Genomic DNA, 19,352 nt, shown 5'->3' on the forward strand with positions numbered 1-19,352 from the left:
GCCGATGACAACACTGGCACTGTCTCCTCCACAACATGTAATACTTGGTACCTAACGATGAAATGAAGAGATAGTAGCTGTTACACTAATAGAGGCGGGTGTTAAAAAATAGCAGCATGTTAAGTTCCAAGATGAACGGTTGTGTGTTCAGTTTGGCCTGTCCCACCCAAAAGACACCAAGTTTTGAAGCTTAATTAAAAATAATAATAATAAAAAAAAAAAAATCTACAAACTAAAAGGGAAATCACTTCATTTGTAGCTCATGCAAAGATCTGTAGAAAAAAAAAAAAATTATTTCCTCCTTTCCTCATTGCAGACTCTGGTCTTAAAAAAAAAAAAAACAAAATTGTAAAGCAGTGCTGCCTTTTCAATCCCACAGCCTCTTTTATGGCAACAGGACAAAGGCTTACCAACGTCACCTTTTAGAAAGGAGTCATTTAAAAAAACAAAACTCACATACACAACCACAGACACACCTGCTCCCATGCGTTGCTGATATGTCTGGAAAGTGGTGCAAATGCAACAAAAAGAGAAAAACCAACAACCCCTCCAAAAAAAAAAAAAAAAAAAAAGAGAAGAAGCATGATTTACTCAAACGTTTCCAGTACAACTGCGGCAGTCGGATTGATTCATAGAACGCAGCACTCTAATCTCACACTATTCCAGTTATCTCATTTGTTGGTGCCTTGTATTTGCAGCAGCGGAGCCTTTTGAAAACTAAATGTACAATTCAGGTGGTCAAATGTTACCGGGAGCTGTTTTTCTATCGGCCAGAGGACAAAGCAGAGCTGAGATGAGGTTGTCGTACAGAGACGGCCAAATCTGACTGGATCCCTTTGTGTTTATCTGACGAGACTGCTCATTCAATGTTTTCCCGCCCAAAGGTTTTTAGTGTTTGTCTTAATTTTGTTGAGGGTAAAACCTTCTTTACCTCTGTGCCGTCTGAAAGCACCCTTTCAACATAAAGGTGAATCATCTAGCACCAACATGTGCATTTATTTCTTATATCTGTGACTTTACTGTGTCACATTATACCATGGCATGGTATGTGTATGTACAAGCTCCCAAATCTCAAGCGTTAACTGAGATTCTCTGTGTATAGAATGTAAATATAATACATGATATGCACAACATCATATAAATTTACAGATGAGGGAAAGTCTCCCAGTCCTATAGGTATCCTATAATGAGTTTGGTACAAAAACGCCACTGTTTGCCTCGTGCTTTTGTCTGTGTCATCACAGACGACGTACTTCAGTGACAGAAAGGCGTCAGTGCTCCAGTCTGTCCTCAGGTGATGGGAGAATCCTACAGAACTCTTCTTACGGCCTAAACAGAGAGAGATGGAGGCTAAGAGCTAGATTTGAGGACTGTCTTTCCCGTTTACTCCTCCGCCTCTTGGCTGTGAGGAAAGGGCAGAGTGACGGCGTGCTCTTGGGCCAGGGCAGCCAGCTCCTTGAGGAACTCACAGAAGATGACAGCACAGTAGACGGCGTTCTTCACTCGCAGTGCTTCAGCTTGCTTTTCCAGGCCAGACGCCCCTCCCCCTCCGCCACCCCTGAACAGAGCGCTGTGCAGCGACTGGCCGCCGTCTCGTACGTGTGCGAGAGCGAGCTGAGCGGCCTGGCGAGCTCGGGTTGGGCTGTTGGTGTGACGAAGGATCAGGTCTCCCAGAGATGGTTTACGACTCTTCACTGGAAGAACAAAACGTTACATTGATGAATCATTTTAACTCTTTTGCTCTACAATTTTATGTTCCAAAGTAATGCAGTTAAATAATTACTGCTTCCTCTTTTTTGTGACATGAATATCAGCATCAACGAAGACAAATTAAGTCCATCTGTATTTCACAAGTGACAAATCTAAGAAATTCCTGATGGTTGTTTAGTGATGAAAAAGGCATCATAAAAGGAACAATCACATGACTGTGACCCCTGCCTGAGGCTGCGAGCTTTCAGATAGTACAACATTTGCTGTGTGAAGTCTGGCTCTGGAGCCAAGTCCCAAGTGTATTTCAAATTAAATAATATGTGTTCAAGGTAAAGATTTGACTGTAATTAATGAAAAAGCTGTTACATAGTTTTTTTAAACATACAAACAAACTCCTTGATGGGCTTCAATAACTAACTACATCACACATATGCAAAGGGACTTGCTTTTGGTTTTTTTCCCCAAACACTCACCCAGTGAATCAGAGCGCCGCAGGGGGGGAACAGCTGCAGGCGAGTCACTCCAATCCACTTTGCCCCGCGCCACGAGGTATTGCTGGGCTTTCCTCAGCATGGCAGGGAAGTCCTCGTGGGAGGCAGCAAATGCCTCGATGCGGTTCTTCACAGAACCTAGAACCTGAGGAGAACAGGAACAAAGCTTTACGCTTCACACTGATGCTCAATAATATAATTATGGAGGTTCAATCATTGTGGTTGGTTAAACTGAAGGTTTTACTTCCTTCTGACTGCATTCATACAATGCGCGTAATTCGCAGTATCTTAAAGTGTGGACAGAAATAGAATATGGGAAGAAATTGTCTATGCAAACATCAACGTGGGTCTGATGCTTTTGGAACAGGAGCGAGGACAGAAGTGAGGTGGGCTGGAAATTGACACTGATGCCTGAAAGCAGTAAGCTAAAAACTGTCATCACTTCAAGAGCAAAATGTAAAAACCACCTTCCACACTCTGTGCTGAGTGACTGGTTGTGAAATGTACAGGTGCTTCAAGTTCAAAAAAACATATAAGAATCGCCTAGTCCATTAACATCCCAGGTGTTACAGAACGCAGTGTACCTGGATCAGTGACTTGACACTTGGCTGGAAGACCATGTTGGTGTTAAGCAGGAAGGAACGTAGGAGGGGCTGAGGATAGCAGGCCAGCTGGGCCACAATACCCGTGAGCAGGATGTTGACGTACAACGAGTTTTGCAGCATGTTCTCCAGCTTGCCAAACAGAACCACCATGAACGGACCTGTTGAGAGAAAGATTAATGGAGCATAGGATGGAAATACGCTGCACGCAGCTTGAGCTGAACTGTATGTGAACGTCGTCACAATGAAATCAGACGTGTCTCTGACAGCTTTTTAAATAACAAAGGAGGAAGCTGTCAGAGGATGATAATAGGCAGCGAGGTGTTTTTACAGTTTGTAGAGGTTAGATGAGGACAATTTGATCTGCCGTCAGTCTTTTGCACTGATGCCACACTGAGTAAAAAAAAAAAATGAAAGAAAAATGTGATATATCTCAGATGAATGTTGGAATTAATAGACAATTGTGCCTGCCATTACAAAGAAGAATGGCTTGGTCTTCTTGGCGTGACATTGATGACTGGAAAATTTTGTGCTGCTCACTACTTCAGAGATTTGACATGATGAAACTTAATCAATTGAAAAGGCCAATTTTAACTGATGGTTTAAGTAATTTCGCAAATGGAAACTGGAAAATAGTACTTCAATTAGGTTTGTGTGAGGTTAGAATTAGTCACAAAGCAATTTCTGTTATGGCAGGATTTTAAAAGATTGATTAGTGTAGTAGATTTTATATAATTATATTGATATTTAACTATTAAATATGGAAAATTTAAATATCAAAACAGTGTGAGTCGGAAAAACTGATATTCGAAAAACCCAAAATCTACATAAAATTAATTATACAGAAATTGCTGCCTCACTGTGTTCCCCCAACACACCTGCTTCAACTTTGTGTGGACTGCTTGCCACCTGCTTGTAGCAAAAACATTTTCCAATGTGTCATTGCCTCAGTTTGGAGAGATGGAGAAGACATCAATTACTGTGCAATTTCTGATTCAGTGTTTGATGTAGTGAAAATACTACAACACTGATAATTGTATTCTTTTATGCTTGAATTAGAGGCAAATATGGTTAAAATATTTGTGCATTTAAGTCACACAGTATCAACAAAGTGAGCCTCACCTGTGTATGGCTGAGGGGCAGGCTGGTTTAGTGGTCTGGCTGGACTGCAGAGGCCCACTACAGGCCCCTCTCCTTTTGTGTCACCTGTCGGCTTCATCTCCAGGGCTGCGGACAGTTGTTGCTCCTCCTCCTGCCGCTCAGCGGTCAGGGAGTCTCTGGTCGTTTCCTCCTGCAGGCAGACTGCTCTGCAGCGCTCCTTCACGCGGTCCTCCAGCTCCCTCAGTTCCTGCGTAAAGGCCTCGATGCTGATGCCCTGACCGTTGGAGTCCCCGGAGAGTTGGTCTCCTGGTGCCTGCTCCAGCAGCTCCTCAATGAGACTCTCTACAGACTGTTGAGTCTGGTTGGCCTCTGGAAGCTCTGAGGATGCATTGTGTTGGTTTGAGGTGTCGCTGGTTAGCAGTTTGGTGTCAGACGTTGGTAGGGGAATGGAGCTCTGTGAGGGAATCTGGTTAGGGCAAAGAGATTTTGCATCACTGATGTCATTGTTGGTAAAAATGGACTGTGGTAGAGTGGTGCAGCTTTGTGAGGGACGTGTGACAATGGATCCATTTTGATTTGCATTTTCATCCAAATACTGTTGCTCCCCCAAGTCTCTCTTCACTTTCTTCACTTCCAGCCCTCTGTCCCGATTGTCAGAGCAGCCCTCCCCCTGTCCCATTGTTCCGTTATACATGGCCTGGTAGCTCACTGTGATGGCAGAGGTGGGAATGTGAGGCGCTGTGGACAAGGTGCCGTGGGACGTTGCTAGAGGGGTGGCTGAAGATGAGGAGGACGGGACGAGAGGAGGCACAGGTTTGGGCAAGAGCTCTTCTCTCTGCAGGCTGCGCTTCTTGGAGCGTGGCGTGAGGCTGATGCAGCTGTTTTTGCCAATCGTAACATCCCACTCTCCGCTGTCCCGCTCTGAGCTGCTCCATTCAGACCGTGCAGCAGCCACAATGGCTGCCCTCTGCTGGCTGGGCGGAGTTTTGCTGCTTCCTCCCTGGTGCAAAGAGAAGTGCTCTGGAAACAAGGTCATGGAGGGATTGGAGCTAGGGGGAGGTGGAGGAGGCGGGGCTGTGTTTGGGGATGGGTTTTCTCCATCATAGGGTGCCGACCAATCACGGCAGGCCCAGGAGCAGAACTCAATGCCCCGCCGAGCATCCTTTAGGTACTCCAGGTAACCCGAGTCCCACTCCAGACACTCAGTGAAATTCTGCTGCTGATGCATCGGGCTGTCAGGGGACGACTGGTGAGAGGTGGTCGGCCCCGACTGCAGTGACTCCATGCTGGTGGGGGTAGAGGGGCCCCCTCCTCCTGTTCCTCCTCCACTGCTCTGTTGGCGGATGAAGAAAGCTAAACGGGATGGGGTGCTGGGTCTGGGGGGGGCTGGAGACTCTGTGCTTGGACTGTTCAACACTGTAGAAAAACAAAAACACAGATGTTGACTTTGTAACAACATTAGTAAGTTCTCACACTCAAAGAGTGGTCTTTTTCCATTTTTTTTATTTTTTATTTCAATCACAGAACCCAACAGTTGTCAAGACAAAACACTTGAATTTCTGATTTGTGAAATTCTTGAAATGCTTCATTTGTGTGCGTGAATTAACAGGGCCCAACTTTAGTAATTACATATGTTAAAGAGCTGTCAAAAATAACACATTCTTGTTTAATAGGCAGCAGTCTCATCTCACCGAGCTGCAAAATTAGAAGCAGCTCATTCAAACTGGCTTACTGGCTGTGTGGTCCTTTTCTAGCGATTTTTGTTGTTCACCTTTTCCCCAGAATGCATTGTCCTCGTCCCGCTCAGCAGAGGGTGCTGCTGTCAGCCGGCAGCACTCTGGGATCAGAGACAGGAACTTGTCTGCTGACTTTCCATAAATGTCTGTCTCCCTGATAGCACGACGCTGACTCAGCATTACATGGGTACAGGGCAGTAAATACCTGGGAAGGAACACACACCACTTAACTTGCATTTACACAGTTAATGCCAGTTCAGGCCATAAAATCTTAAGACTGATGCTTTTGTTAAACAACTACATGTCTTTGGCAGTGATGTGTATGTCATCTGTGATTAGCTACTTAGATACTCCAATTGGTTTTTGGAGTAAAGCTTCAAATGATGCTACTCGTCTAGTATCAAGAGATTCATAGGCACAGGCAGCTGGATGTGCTATTTTAGCCTGAAGACAGACCGGGGCAAAATTGGCTTTGGATGTTCTCGGAGTCTTTGAAAAACTTTGCCAACATGTAAATGTATTATGAGATTAACAAAAATGCTAATTTGAATAACAGGTGAGGACAAGAAAAAAAATTATGTGCTTTATCCTCCTAAGATCACTGGTCACAGTGATTGTATGTGGCATAAATAAACTGGGTTTGGAGAAAATGCCTAACGCTACATCTGTGCTTTGCATATGGAAGATATAAGAGCTGGGCTGAAATCTGCCGACACACCTGAGAACGAGCTGCAGCATGATGTCTTCACAGTGCAGGGAAAGGAGAGTTCTGAAGAGGCTCAACGAAACCATACAGAGCTGCAACACAAATATCTTTATGAAGAGACACTCAATCACTGGGAAGTCACACACTTTGTTGTTTGTTTAAAAAAACTTGGGTCTCGGTTTACTGTTTAACAATGCCATGTTCAAATAACAATGGACAAATACATTGCTATTCCATTTTATTTCTGTTTAAATGCAGCGATACTTCCGATGAAGTATTTTATCTCTGTAAAGTGTGCGCGCAACAGCTAACATGCAAGTTTGTTGAGAGCATTTTACAGGATAAACAGAGGCAGGACTCCTGCAGAGAAGTTGTTCTCAGTTAAACACTAAAATTGTATTTCCTGTAGTGGTCTCACAGTCAGGATAATGTAGACACATGAATAAAAATGGGACACATTTTTTTCCCTTAATTGGTGTGTTCTTGTTGTGAAAGTCAGTTTTCCAGGGGCCGCAGGCTGCTTGTGTCCAGAGGTGTTGCCAAATTGTGAAGAAAATCATGCAAATGATGGCTGATACTATGAAAGAAGGCCAAAAGTTTTGTTTTTATTCTTCTCATCTTCAGCAATAATTCCCAACAAACGTCCGCATTTGTGAAAGGCTGCGGTTTTTAAACTCCTCAACATGATACAATGGAGTTCTTGTTCCTTTTACTCACAGTAATCGTGTCCCAGAAAATAGAAAGTGTTTTAGTTTGAGGGATCAGAATGTATGAAGCTGAAAATTATAAAAGCACAGCTCACTCTTTGCTTTACCAACTTCCAACAAAGTTCAACAGCCAGGACATGAAGCACACTTCATGACGTTTACTCTGCAAATTGGTTCTGGAAACACAAATTATTCTGTTTTCTGCTGGAGGCATTCTCAGTCAATTTTTGATGACAGCCCACTCGCTACCCACGCCATTGGTATCGTATGAGGGCCGCAAGGTCACACACACACACACACACACACACACACACAGACAAATATTTAATTGTACTGACCCTTGAATTGCTGCTGATGCGTGTGAGTAGTGTATCCAGGATGGTGTCATTGTCGTGGCAATGCAGCAGGATGAAACGCAGGAAGGTTTTGAGGAGGGAAGTCTCAGTCACACTGCGCAGGAATAGGTCCAGGTAGGCGGTGCTGGCAATCATCTCATCCACCGATGACTACCGACACACAGAGAAATTTGTATCACAAACTGTAAATGAAACCAATGTTACAACTGATTGTGATTAAGAGCAGGTAATGAAATTATTTTTCTTTGACTGACTCATCTGTTGAGGGAAGTTGAGCAAGCAAATCCATAAGCACACTTCTCTTGCTAAATGTCTTCCAGTAACTCTTGGGTGGCTGCTTTATTTAAAAAGGGTCAATTTACCCAAATCAAAGAAAATACAGAGGGAGTTTTGCATTTATCCCAAGATGTTTCTGTCATCCATCCCTTTTCTACCTTATGCAGAGCTGGGCCCATGACAGGTACGAGGAAACCGTTGTGGAGGTAGTCCAGAAGCTGGTAGCGGACCAGAGGATGAGCAACTTGCACTACAGCATTGCAGAACTCCAGTGAGTTCATGAACAACACAAGTGACGACACCCCCATCCAGTCCTCTCGCCGCAGGGCGTGCCAGTCGTCTCCTCTGACCTCAATCTTCCTGGGCAGAGAGGAATAGAGAGCGCTGAGGCCCGTCGCCAGCACCTGAGGAGGGACAGAGAGGCTTCACATAAGCCTGAGCTCCAGTGGGCTGGTAAGTGACTGGGGAGCTTGGCAGCTCTCTGGGAAAGCGTATGGTCGAAACTATAATCTGATTAATCAATTACTAAATTAGCACAAAATAAAGCAGCATCTATTTTTATAATAAACACACAATTTAAGTTATTTTACACACAGCGTCTCTTCATTAACTCTTACTTTTATGTTATTTGATAGTTTGGGGCACATAAATGGAGATCAGCATAAATACCAGATATAAACTTGCTGGGACTGTAGCATGAATGCTACTACAATACACAACATACCAATATACAATACAAGGGTGAGGAAGAAAAAAAAAACGGTCTGGTTTGATTTAAAGTAGTGTTTAACATGTTCCCTGAAAGTGGAATAGGCAGGAGGCCACCTTATTGCATCACCTAATTTAATGATCGCACAATATGAGCTAACATGGTGCCACATTGAGGCAGCTCATTGCCCCCCATATCCCCCATACTGCCAATACCACTGTGAGACTTGTGTCAGCTAAAAGTAAATGAGACCAAAACAATTTATTTTTTGTCATTACGAGAATTAATCTGCTTGACTCTTCATATATGTAAAATAACTAATTAAAGTGCTGTAATATTAAAAAATGGTTTCCCATGGAAAAGTTTTATTTTTCTATCATGTCTTGATGTTTGTGAGACTGTATGTTGTCAATTTTGCTTCCTTGACCAATAAAAATGAGTGCCCCTGGAGAAACCTGGAACTGCTCGCCCCATGTACACTACACAAAAACTGTTGGGATGGGAAGAGTTTGCGAACACCGCTAACAGGTAAGAGAGTTGTTGCAGTTTTCTATAAACTGCTACATGAAAAAATGCCAGGCAAGGCTTAGAGAATGAGCTGCAAATATTGAGACTCCGGCAGAAAGGAACATTTGGTCTTTGACGACACCTCCACTGTTCCTCATAACCAGTAAGTGGGTCACACTGACACTGCTGGAAGTAGGACAAGCAGAAAATAGCCGAGCTAGCGCTTTAGCAGTGCAGTGAACCCTAACCGCAGCATTAACTCACAGGAATAAGACGTAAACATCATGCAGCACTGTTCACTCTCATAGTACAGCTAAAAACTAAGATGTCACTGACTTGTTTATTTATGACCAGATTTAGGCAGACAACCCTGATACTGAAGTTCAAATGTAGGCTCGCACCGAGTCATAATCAGAGTGAAATCAAGTGGGTTGGTATTTCCTAAATATAGGTATCCATAAAGGTAATAAGCGAATATGGCTCTTTAATTACATCTAGTGGCAGCTATGACAAACTACACAGACACAGGCAGATGCAGTCCACCAGCTTTGCTCTTTGTAAACACAACTTAACTTTTGGCTGGACCAGCTACAGGCCAACATTTGTAAATGTCAATGAGAGTGTGAGCAGCTACTCCATTAAATTGCACGATCGATCAGCCAGCTAAGTGCTGGACTTTTTCGAAAGGCCATCACGATGTTAAAATTATATGGCACAAACAGTTTCTAGCACGTCATTAGAGCAGTTTACGGAAGATCCACAATAGTTCTAACAAGAGTTTCCTGAGGAAGGGGCCTATACCTCAGCCTGTTCCCACACAAGGTAAACCAATAAAATCCAAGTTCAGCCTTAAGTTAATCTTTTAAATTGATCAAAATTCAAGCTCCAAGACAAAACATTTTTGTTTTCATCTGGATTGGTTTTTTGAAGCGCCTGGCTCTGAACTGCCATGTAAAATAATGTCATTAAGCCTCAGTTAAATTAGTTGGTGAGGCGTCCTGGAAGTCCTTGTGTAGCAAAGCAGAAGTATGAAGTTTGTATCATACAGACATACATTTCAAGGTATTTCTCTTAAACACTGTAAACGGGGATGTCAAGGGATGTCAGCTGAGGTAGTTATTTCTTGGTGGTTCTGTTAACAGGAAGCCCTCCAAGTAGTGAAACAGATGATAGGATGTAGATAAGGATGAATGGACTGTCATCTCCTTCCCCTTCCATTATGACACAGCATCACTGATGCATCAGAATGAGACAAATCACACATATATCCATATATGCACACACATTTTCTTGAAAGCAGAAACAGGCCAGGGTCTCACCTTATAAAATGTCCTGAACTATCACATCATTGAAGAGAAGGCAGGAGTCATGCTTATCTCCGATGGCCCACTTACTATAAGTACCCAAATTGACAATAAATAATAGATTGAAGTTGGATATGCACAGTAAAGTGGATTACAGTGAAGTCAGCTAACCTGTGAACGGTAAACTTTCACAGCACTAAAGAAAAGGTGTTTGGATTTTTCCAACTTCTGGGGGTGGTTAATGACAACATTAAACCGTTAAACAAAGATGATTGGATTTTTCTTTGGAGTTAAATTGCAATGGAACAAGAAAATTGATGTGTTGAATATGCAACCTTCTTAATCACCAGCTTTGTAAGGAGTAATGATTTTACTTTCTTTTTACAAAAAAAAAAAGACTTTTTACGAAAGTGACAAAGCTCTCACTTAAACGGCGTTCAGAATGGACAGTAATTCTATCTCTGATAATGAAAATCCCCACAATAATGATGAGTGTTAGAAATATTTATATTCAGTATTTAGGTCATCATCCTGTAAAATAACAAGGATATTCATCTACCGGACAGAATGACTCACCGGGCAGAAGTAGGAGTTCTCAGAGATGTAGCGAGCCACAGCCTCGTGGCTGGCCGAGGCCGCCATGACCAGCAGCAGTGCGTCTCGGGCCTGTTGTCCAATGGCTCCATCCCGGTGGATGAATGGCACAAGGAGGGAGAAGATGAGAAGATTGGTAGAGCCCTGATGAGCTGGTGCTGCCCTGAACAACATCTCTAAAACAACCGGCTGCCGGGCCATGGTTACGCAGATCTGTTGGGGATTTAAAGAGTCTCAATTAAAAACAACTATGGCCCAAATATTGATCAAACAGTGAGGGCAGGCTTGCCAGGTATGATTCCCAACTAGGCTATTAAAAGTAACATTAAAACTGTGACTACTATAAACTAAAAAACAAAAGCTATCCCACCTTTTCCATTTATTGTCCCTTTCTGGCTGTTGAGACTAGACAATGTGCACAATATTAGTTGAAATTGTTGTGTGGAAAGTCAACAATAAATGCATTCCTATTCAACGTGTACAGCCACCAGAGAAGTACGAATACATGATGAGTATACCTGATTTAGAAGCAGCACAAGGCTGTTCTCCAGCGCTGAAGGACAACCAAGTTCTGGGTCAGCACAGGCTCCTAGCAGCCTCAGCAGGGGGTGGAGAATGGCTGTGTGCTGCAGCAGAGGCTGCTGGGACTGACCGATTAGCATTTCGAACAGCTTGAGCAATGCCCCCTGGCTGTCCGGGTCCAGGCCCCGGCGGAGGTGCCACTGCACCAGGCACTCCAGAATATTCTCAGTGACCACCAGCTCCAGTATGGGGCCCATTGGTGGCACGTTGGCGCCGCCCTCTGAGCTGTCAGCGGGCCTCTCCTCTGCCAGGAGACATAACATCTGGTCTGTGTGATTCCTCACCGCTGTCAGGTCGTCACTGGAGGATGAAGGCTCATGCTGCTCAAGAACCCAAGAGACCTAAATAAAGGGACACAGTTTCAGCATAACATTCAACTCTGACATTGATGAGGAGTCTAAAAAAAGAATGGGGGAAAAAAACCAAAAACCTGAATAATGGCTTTTGAAATGGATTTTATTATGAAAACATTTTGAAATTAGTGGGATCTTTAAAATCATAATGTCATCATTCTACCTTTTAATGACTTAATTCTTTTTTCTTTTTCTTTTTTTTTAATACACAGTAGACATCCTGATGACTAGGAAAACCCCAGGTGTAAATAAAAACAAATGGACGATTGTCATTCAGCTTCTTTGGTGAAGCTCCTGGTAATGTGCATGGCTCACTGCCACAGCAGCTGTGTGCACAAATCGATATGGGGAGCAGAGAATGAGTGAACAGGGAATTTGGGACATGGCCAGCATGGAATACACTGACACTTATAGAACATGGCCTCTGGTAATATCACTGACGCTGTGCTTTTCCTGCTATGACAAATCAAACAGTTTGACTTTAAAAAGGTCTATTGTCACATATTTATATAAAATATCAAATGCAAAAGCATAATTGCACATTACATAAGAACTTGTTACTGGTATATTTGATAAGATTAGCCTTTATTTATTCCACAGAGGGGAAATTCAGTGTTGACAATTTCTGTGTTTAAAAAAAAAAAAAAAAAAAGGCCGATTGGTGGGCCATGGTGTCATAACCTTTATCATATGGTTTGCAGTTCTGCACAGAGCTGCAGATAACTGAGGTTCATCTGCATTTGGTGAATGTTTGTTATATTTTCTCATGTGCATCTGCATGTTACTATGTAATCAAGGTATCCTTGTATTAAACACAATGAATTAAAAAAAAAAAAAAAAAAAAAAAATTAGTGTGTGTTGTTTACCTCCATAAGAGACACCCATGTTTTGTACAGTACTAGGACTTAACCTGCATGCATGAGTAGGTTATTGCGGTGTGGATATGTTGCAACAGAACTGAACCATATTGTGACTTCCATTTGCTGGTCCTACAGCATAACCTTCCACTGAACTGTAAGCAAGTTTCTTTGCAGAGTATCTGGTGTAGAAAGAGTTCACAGATGACACTCAAGTGTCGTCTGAGACAACAGAAGACACTCTCGTCTCATCTCTGGACTCTTTCTACATCGGAGTATATTCACCAGCCAGACAGTGACAGGGCTGTGTAATTTATAAACTTTCTGACGGTAACTGGGACATGAGCCAGTCACACAGTTAGAGTAGACGGAGTGATTTCTGTCAGCAGAACTGGCACAGTCCACTGAATGAATGCACTTTCACACTTGGTGTTGTGGTGTCATTCATTAAGCCCTATTCAGGCCCCCCGTTATTATGCATTTCAGGTGATCCAATTAAATTTCACAGCTCTAAGCACATCACTTCACACCTGACTTGGCACATATTTCTCCACATGCGACTTGCGATTAGATCTCACTTCTGTGCTCTGTATGCAAATGAACATGTACAGTGTTTAATTGTTAAGTTGAAATGTTTTTAGCATAAACTAAACTAAACCAACTGGTCTCTATTTGTGTGCTGCTGCTCAAGCTTTTTTGATTCGTCAAAAAACAATTCAATTACCAGTTAAAGTGTTAAGTGTTACTTATTAAGCAAAAGTATTCAAGAGAAGATGTATATTTCCAGCTCACCTGTCTCCAGTGGTTCTCAAACACCATGAGGCAAGTCTCCGGGTCAGCAGTGCAGGGACTGGAGGGGGCAGCACTGCGGGCGGACCGACTCCCAGGACCCCGTGGGTTCAACCTGCTCAGCCAGCTCATACTGGACCCAGTGTGAGGCAGGTCAAAAAGGCAAAAACTCAAAAGGTGAGGGAGACGGGGGTTCCAGGAGAAAAGATGAAAAATAGAAGAAGGGAAAAGAAGAGGAAACTTTAAAGGTGATGTGGGAGGAGGATGAGAAGGGGAGGAGAGAGAGAGGGAAGGGAAAGTGAGTCAAAACAGAGAGGAGGCGGCGAACGGGCTGTCACAGCCACTCAGTGTACATCCAGGAGAAGCCCACTGCTGCTTCAGAGGCTGAGTGACCCTGTCCTCCCTCTAGACCCTGTCATCCAGTCTGAAGCCAACACCACTCCATAGCCAGTCAGGACAGGCTCTCTGTGCTGTGTAAACAAACAACAACACAAAACAAGCACGTCAACTTGCAAACTCCAAAACACAATTAATAATGTATTGACATTTTAAGTTATGCATTTCCTTTTGTCTGCGCTGAAAATGTAACTGATCAGCTACTGTAACTGGGCTGCGTATGGAACGTCTGCAGCGGTTTCACATACACTTAACATGTGAAGGGTGGATGTGACTCAGCAAGATGCTGAACTCTAATTGTTTGCAGTGGCTTGGCCAAAGGAAAGGAAATAGGATTGGAGCACTTTGAATAAATGCACAGTGGAATTCATTTACAGCGGCAGTAACACGAGGCACTTCAAACCTAAACCTCATCAGAGTCTGGACTAGTCTGAGTCTGGTCTACTGTAGCAATTTTCACTGCAATTATACAGGTCTCAGGCCTATAAGGTCGATAAAGCTCTGTATTATTAATGAATTACACTTCACAGGACACATTTTATGGGAAAAACGTTTCTATCTATTATTTACAGAAAGCACAAAGAGCACTAACTGGTATCATACAGGCAGAGATATTAAAGTGATTGCTTCCTTAGAGTCAAGTGTAGGGCTAAATATGTCAGATCACACCTAAACACCCCGTTATACAAAAGCATCTCCATTTTCTCCCCCCACAGTATGTTAGTCCACCTACACCCAGTCCCCCGTCTACTCAGCGAGGAAGTCATCCTCCATTAGAAAAGCATACTTCAACCACTTCTGTTTCTTTATGCACCAGCCAAGATAATGACATTAACCATGAACTGTGTGATGAGCAGCGTCAACTTATCTTTACTTAGACATCTGACATGAGTTTTTTGTCCCACAACTATGGGAAGTTAACTGAGTGAATTAGATCTTGAATATAACGAGTCAATTATGTTAGGATTTAAGTCTTAGTTGATATTCAACCAGTCCCTGAAGGATTTTGCTGGCTTTTTTTTTTTTTTATAATTGTTGCAGCCCAAATTGCCTGATTTCGAAAATTTGTGTCAAAACTTGCGATGTTTTGAGGCTTACTTGCTTCAATAAAATTGCATCAGCTTGTGATTTTACAAACTTGTTGTAAATATTGGAACTGTAACTTTACCCCCGAAAAGCATTTCAATAATTAACAAAATATTAAAATCAAATGCAGAGAATATTTGAACATTGACAACAATTTACTTTCCTAAACTTTGTCAGAGTGAAGTGACATGTTAAGAAAGTCTTTATCTATTAAAGATGCCAGCATGTATCAAACCTCCAGTAAGCTTTACAAACATTTAGGTTTTCCATGACATACAGTTACTAAATACACTACCTCCATTTTGAAATATCAGACCTTCATCTCCAAAAATATCTGCCACAAGTTGCGTGCATCGTAATTTAATATGGGACTGTTCAGAAACGGGTAAACAGATGGATCAACAGGGGTTATTTTGCAGTGGTGGCAGTCTGATCCAAGCCTATTTCATACTCAAAATATTCATTTTCAATAGTTTATTCCTTTATGAGAAGCAGGATAAACCTAATTTCACCCAAATGTATTTAGTTTGAAATGAATACCAAAAACACAACCCGGTTTATATCATCTTTGTGTGTGAAACAGTTTACTTTCATCTCACAAGCGTTTGAATAAAACATCATCCATAGGACCCCTCTGGTGAATCCAGCAAGGTTCAGTAGGTTTAGAGTTCACAGTCAGGGTGTGAAAATGGGCGTGCAGATTAAGTCAATATTTAAGTAGCTGACAAATGCGCTTGTTATTATTTGTGGCTATATAAAGTGGACCTAAGTCACATTGGCTCAGGCGGAAGTAACAAAATTAGATTACTCTGGATTTAACTTACCTGAATCAATAAGGAACTACGCTTTTCCTTTTTTAAATTTCTCATACAGCAGCTATATGATCTATACAACAGCACAGACAAAGCCTGGTGAAACATAACATCCATACTATCTTTTAGCACTTCACAAACATCAGTAGGTGAGTCAAAGCTAATGATACTCATTTTATTGTGAGAAAATTCTGCCTTTTTCTTACAAACACTAAACAAATCTATAGCCAGACAAGAAAGCGGGAAGAAATCTACAGCAAGAGAACCCCATAACATAATCCCACTGAAAACACAGGCTGCCTATAAATCATCACAAATGCAATTACCTTAAATGTCTGTCAACCAGTCTGCCTCAGCATTTCAAGCTAATGAGCTAAACTAAATTCCTAAACCGAGAATTTGTTTTACTCTCAAGTCAAACACTAGAGCATTATAAAAAAACCCACCCATAAAATTAGTTCAAAGTTCAGCAGCAGATTGCACTAAGGGGAGGCTGCCTGTGAGTTTGTCAAAGATTAGCGATCAAACACACTATAGCAGAGTTCTTCTTGACTGTTATAATCTCAGAGTGCAAAGTCTACACTCCCTCAGATGTTACACAGACTTCATGTTGATAAAAGCTCCTTTCCGAAGTTTCTGTGATTCCCCAACAGACAAAGCAAAAAAAAAAAAAAAATCACACCTGCTTTCTGTAGAAAATGTACAGGTGTGTACATGTGTGAAAACAGACGTAGCCTTCCTGGTCACTCATAATTGTCTCTTCCACATTCCTCACATTTCTACATCTGTCATTATGTCTTTAAGCACTGAAACACACTAAACACATTAACGCTTGCAGTGACACAGGCAGTGACAGGGCGACTGCATCAGAAATCTGTTGAGAACAACAGGTCTAAGCGTCGTGTGCTGATACAGACACCGCCATCATACGTTTCAGAAACACTGTGGTAAAGCTGTGCTGACCTCCTGTACCAACCAGCACTTCTGGTATATAACCTGCATCTCTCACCATGACAACCTGCTTCTCAACGCACCTTCAAAAGTTAGTTGTAGATGTACAACTGCATCAAAGTGCGCTGCAATTGCGAAACAGGAAGTAACACACAAAAAAACATTGTCATATTCTACATGCGAGTCTCAGATCTAATACGAAAACTTTTTGCATGTTCTTAGTCACAAACATCTTCCTTGTATTCACTGGTACATCAAACTTTCAAAGCGCTCGAAGGTTTATATTTTGTCCTAATAGACAGACAGCAGCTTATTTTCACAATCAGTTTAAGAAGAATTACTAATATCACAGAGACTAAGAAACAAAAACAATCTGACAAGCTGGGCCGTAGTCAGTACAACCTCTTGCAGCTTTGTTAGTGAAAAATAACTTGGTCCATGGACTGACTGACTAATTTCAGTTATTTTATCAAATGTAGGGACCAAAATGTAATGACCAGTGAAGTGATACTACTGAAAATGGACCTCAGGTTGATAAAGAAATGCGAGATTAAAGATTACTTGAGTCTGACATAAGACTTGTTGATACTTCAAGGTTTTTATGCTTTCTGCCCCCCCGAAAAGTGAATGTTCAAACTGTATTTTTATTCTCTGGATTTATATTCCCATCATGATCCTGATGTATTGTGCACTTCACTCGCCTACAAAGTCAGGCGTTTGGTTTCGATCAAGAGATCCGATCCACTCAATCCTTTAAGTGCCTTTAGATTAGAGACTAATGAGGAGTTGACTCATTCTGACACATTACAAGAAGTGGAAAACATCCTCTACTAAAAAAAAAAGCAAACAATGAATCAGTTTATCCATCATTGTGCAGTGTTTTGGGTTGACTGGCTGGCTGTTAGCCCAGCTAGTTTAGCTTTCATTGCAGCCATCAAATAGCACGACCTTGCCCTCAACACTGCTCGACTTGTTGTCGTTATCCCATAATTATTATTATTGTTTTTGTTGTTGTTGTTATTATTATTACTGTCCCATTTTTTTTTTTTTTGGGGGGGGGGGGCGTACACCTGCTCCAGATCTCACATGAGCCGGCCGAAGCGGCTTAGGTGGGAAATCAGTGCATTTCAATGGGGAGAGATGATGTAGCAGGCTAGTTGATAGTGCAAAGATAACAAGCTAGCTCCCCGCAGAAAAATTAAATAAAATAAGTGTCACCAGCGTATGTTTTCTAACCAGTCCAGTGGAGACGGTGGAGCTCTTTAATGCCACCTAATGGTGAGGTTTCTTACCTTGGATTTTAATGTTTTTTGGGTTTTTTTGTCTCAACAGTTGCTCCGACCTGCCGTCCTCGGGGATCCTAGCTAGCTAGCTACCTAGCTGGTTGCTAAGTGAGTTAGCGCCGCTCGGTTGCTAACGGCTAGCCGCTAACGAAAAAGCCACAATGTCAGCGCGGCCAGCGGACGAAGATGGACCCGAAGAGGGCCGCCGTGTCTGAGCACACCGAGCCCGGGGAGCTGACGAACTGACCACTCCTTCGCCGGAGCCGCCGTGCATCCTGTTAGCGACGGATAAACATCCCATCTGACGCTCTCTCAGACACTCTTCCCTTCTCCCGCAGCCATCTTGCTTTGACTCCTCCTACACGGCTCCTCTGACTCACACCTCCACTGGTGCACAGGGCCGGATGGAGACTTTATAAACTGTTTATTCTAACACTGTTTTCAAGGTGCCAAGATACTGATGGTGGTAAATAGTCACAGCCAACTTTTTCTCACGTTGCAGCTGTATCAAGCGTCTTCTTCAGTTTTCTTTGCTGTCAGCAGGATGGATGTTTTGATTTCCATCCATATGACTCACAAAAACAAACAAACAAAGGGTTTCCCCACAGTGGCTCTTATACACTTTCCCCCATAATGCACAATTCAGCTGAAATTAAAAAGATCCCACTGATTATTGTCACTGCATGCAACACAGTTTGTTGCTGTTTGGAAAACATCCGACGATTTCAAAAAGATTGAGCCAAGAAGTCACACATTCGAGTAAACTCAAGTTTGAAGTGAAGTCCATACTGCAGAAGAAAGGCAGCAGTATTTGCACCTCTGTTGACAGAGAGAGGTTTCGTTTCTTTGGTCCACAATACAACCAGATGCTCATCCTCTGCGTTGAAAGTGAAAAATGAGGTCCTGGGGCCCAAACAGTGAGGAGATCTGAACATTATATTGGACACTGGATACACTAAGTGGGCACCAAACGGGCAGAGAGACAAAGACTCTGTCAGAAGTGCATGAAGTACACAATAAGTGATGTCAGTGCTGCTCCTATGTGATTATTTTGTTTATTTACTCATATTTATTTTTTCTTTATCTTCTTTACTCTTGGTTGTGATTTTTTTGTTGCAGTTGTTCTCTGTTCTGTAACTTTTTTCACTGTGGTGTTATTATTAGTTTTTCTCTTCTAGTCATCTGTTCATTTTAACACTGTACCTAAAATACCTCTTTAGCTTTCACTCTGAGTACATTCTGAGTATGAAGAACAGCACTTTACAAATCTTTGTTATAAAAAAAAACAAAAAAAAACTTATCAGATTCAGTGATGACTTTCAAAGGAAATTAATACTTACAAGGGTTAATACAAGTTTTAATGTAAAATTTACACATTATGTTATGTAAGATGTTCACTGTCAGTTGAAGTCATGTCGATCGAAGCCTGAAAATCTGTTCCAAG

General features: G+C 42.2%; 1 protein-coding gene across 1 annotated transcript; it reads right to left on the minus strand.

Annotated features, from left to right (window-relative positions):
• Positions 1–339: 339 nt before the first annotated feature.
• On the minus strand, positions 340–18,235 carry fhip1b (FHF complex subunit HOOK interacting protein 1B). Its single transcript, XM_029530502.1, has 12 exons — positions 17,918–18,235; positions 13,384–13,850; positions 11,318–11,722; positions 10,782–11,012; positions 7,844–8,089; positions 7,392–7,559; positions 6,359–6,438; positions 5,676–5,845; positions 3,926–5,320; positions 2,786–2,964; positions 2,184–2,346; positions 340–1,694 (listed from the first exon to the last, which is right to left on the minus strand). Exons 2-12 carry the CDS (start codon positions 13,510–13,512, stop codon positions 1,384–1,386), a joined length of 3,477 nt encoding a protein of 1,158 aa, XP_029386362.1. The 5' UTR covers positions 13,513–13,850; positions 17,918–18,235; the 3' UTR covers positions 340–1,383.
• Between the last annotated feature and the right edge of the window lie 1,117 nt (positions 18,236–19,352).

The sequence above is a fragment of the Echeneis naucrates genome, chromosome 21 (genome assembly GCF_900963305.1).
Source record: "Echeneis naucrates chromosome 21, fEcheNa1.1, whole genome shotgun sequence".
Classification (NCBI taxonomy): Eukaryota; Metazoa; Chordata; class Actinopteri; order Carangiformes; family Echeneidae; genus Echeneis; species Echeneis naucrates.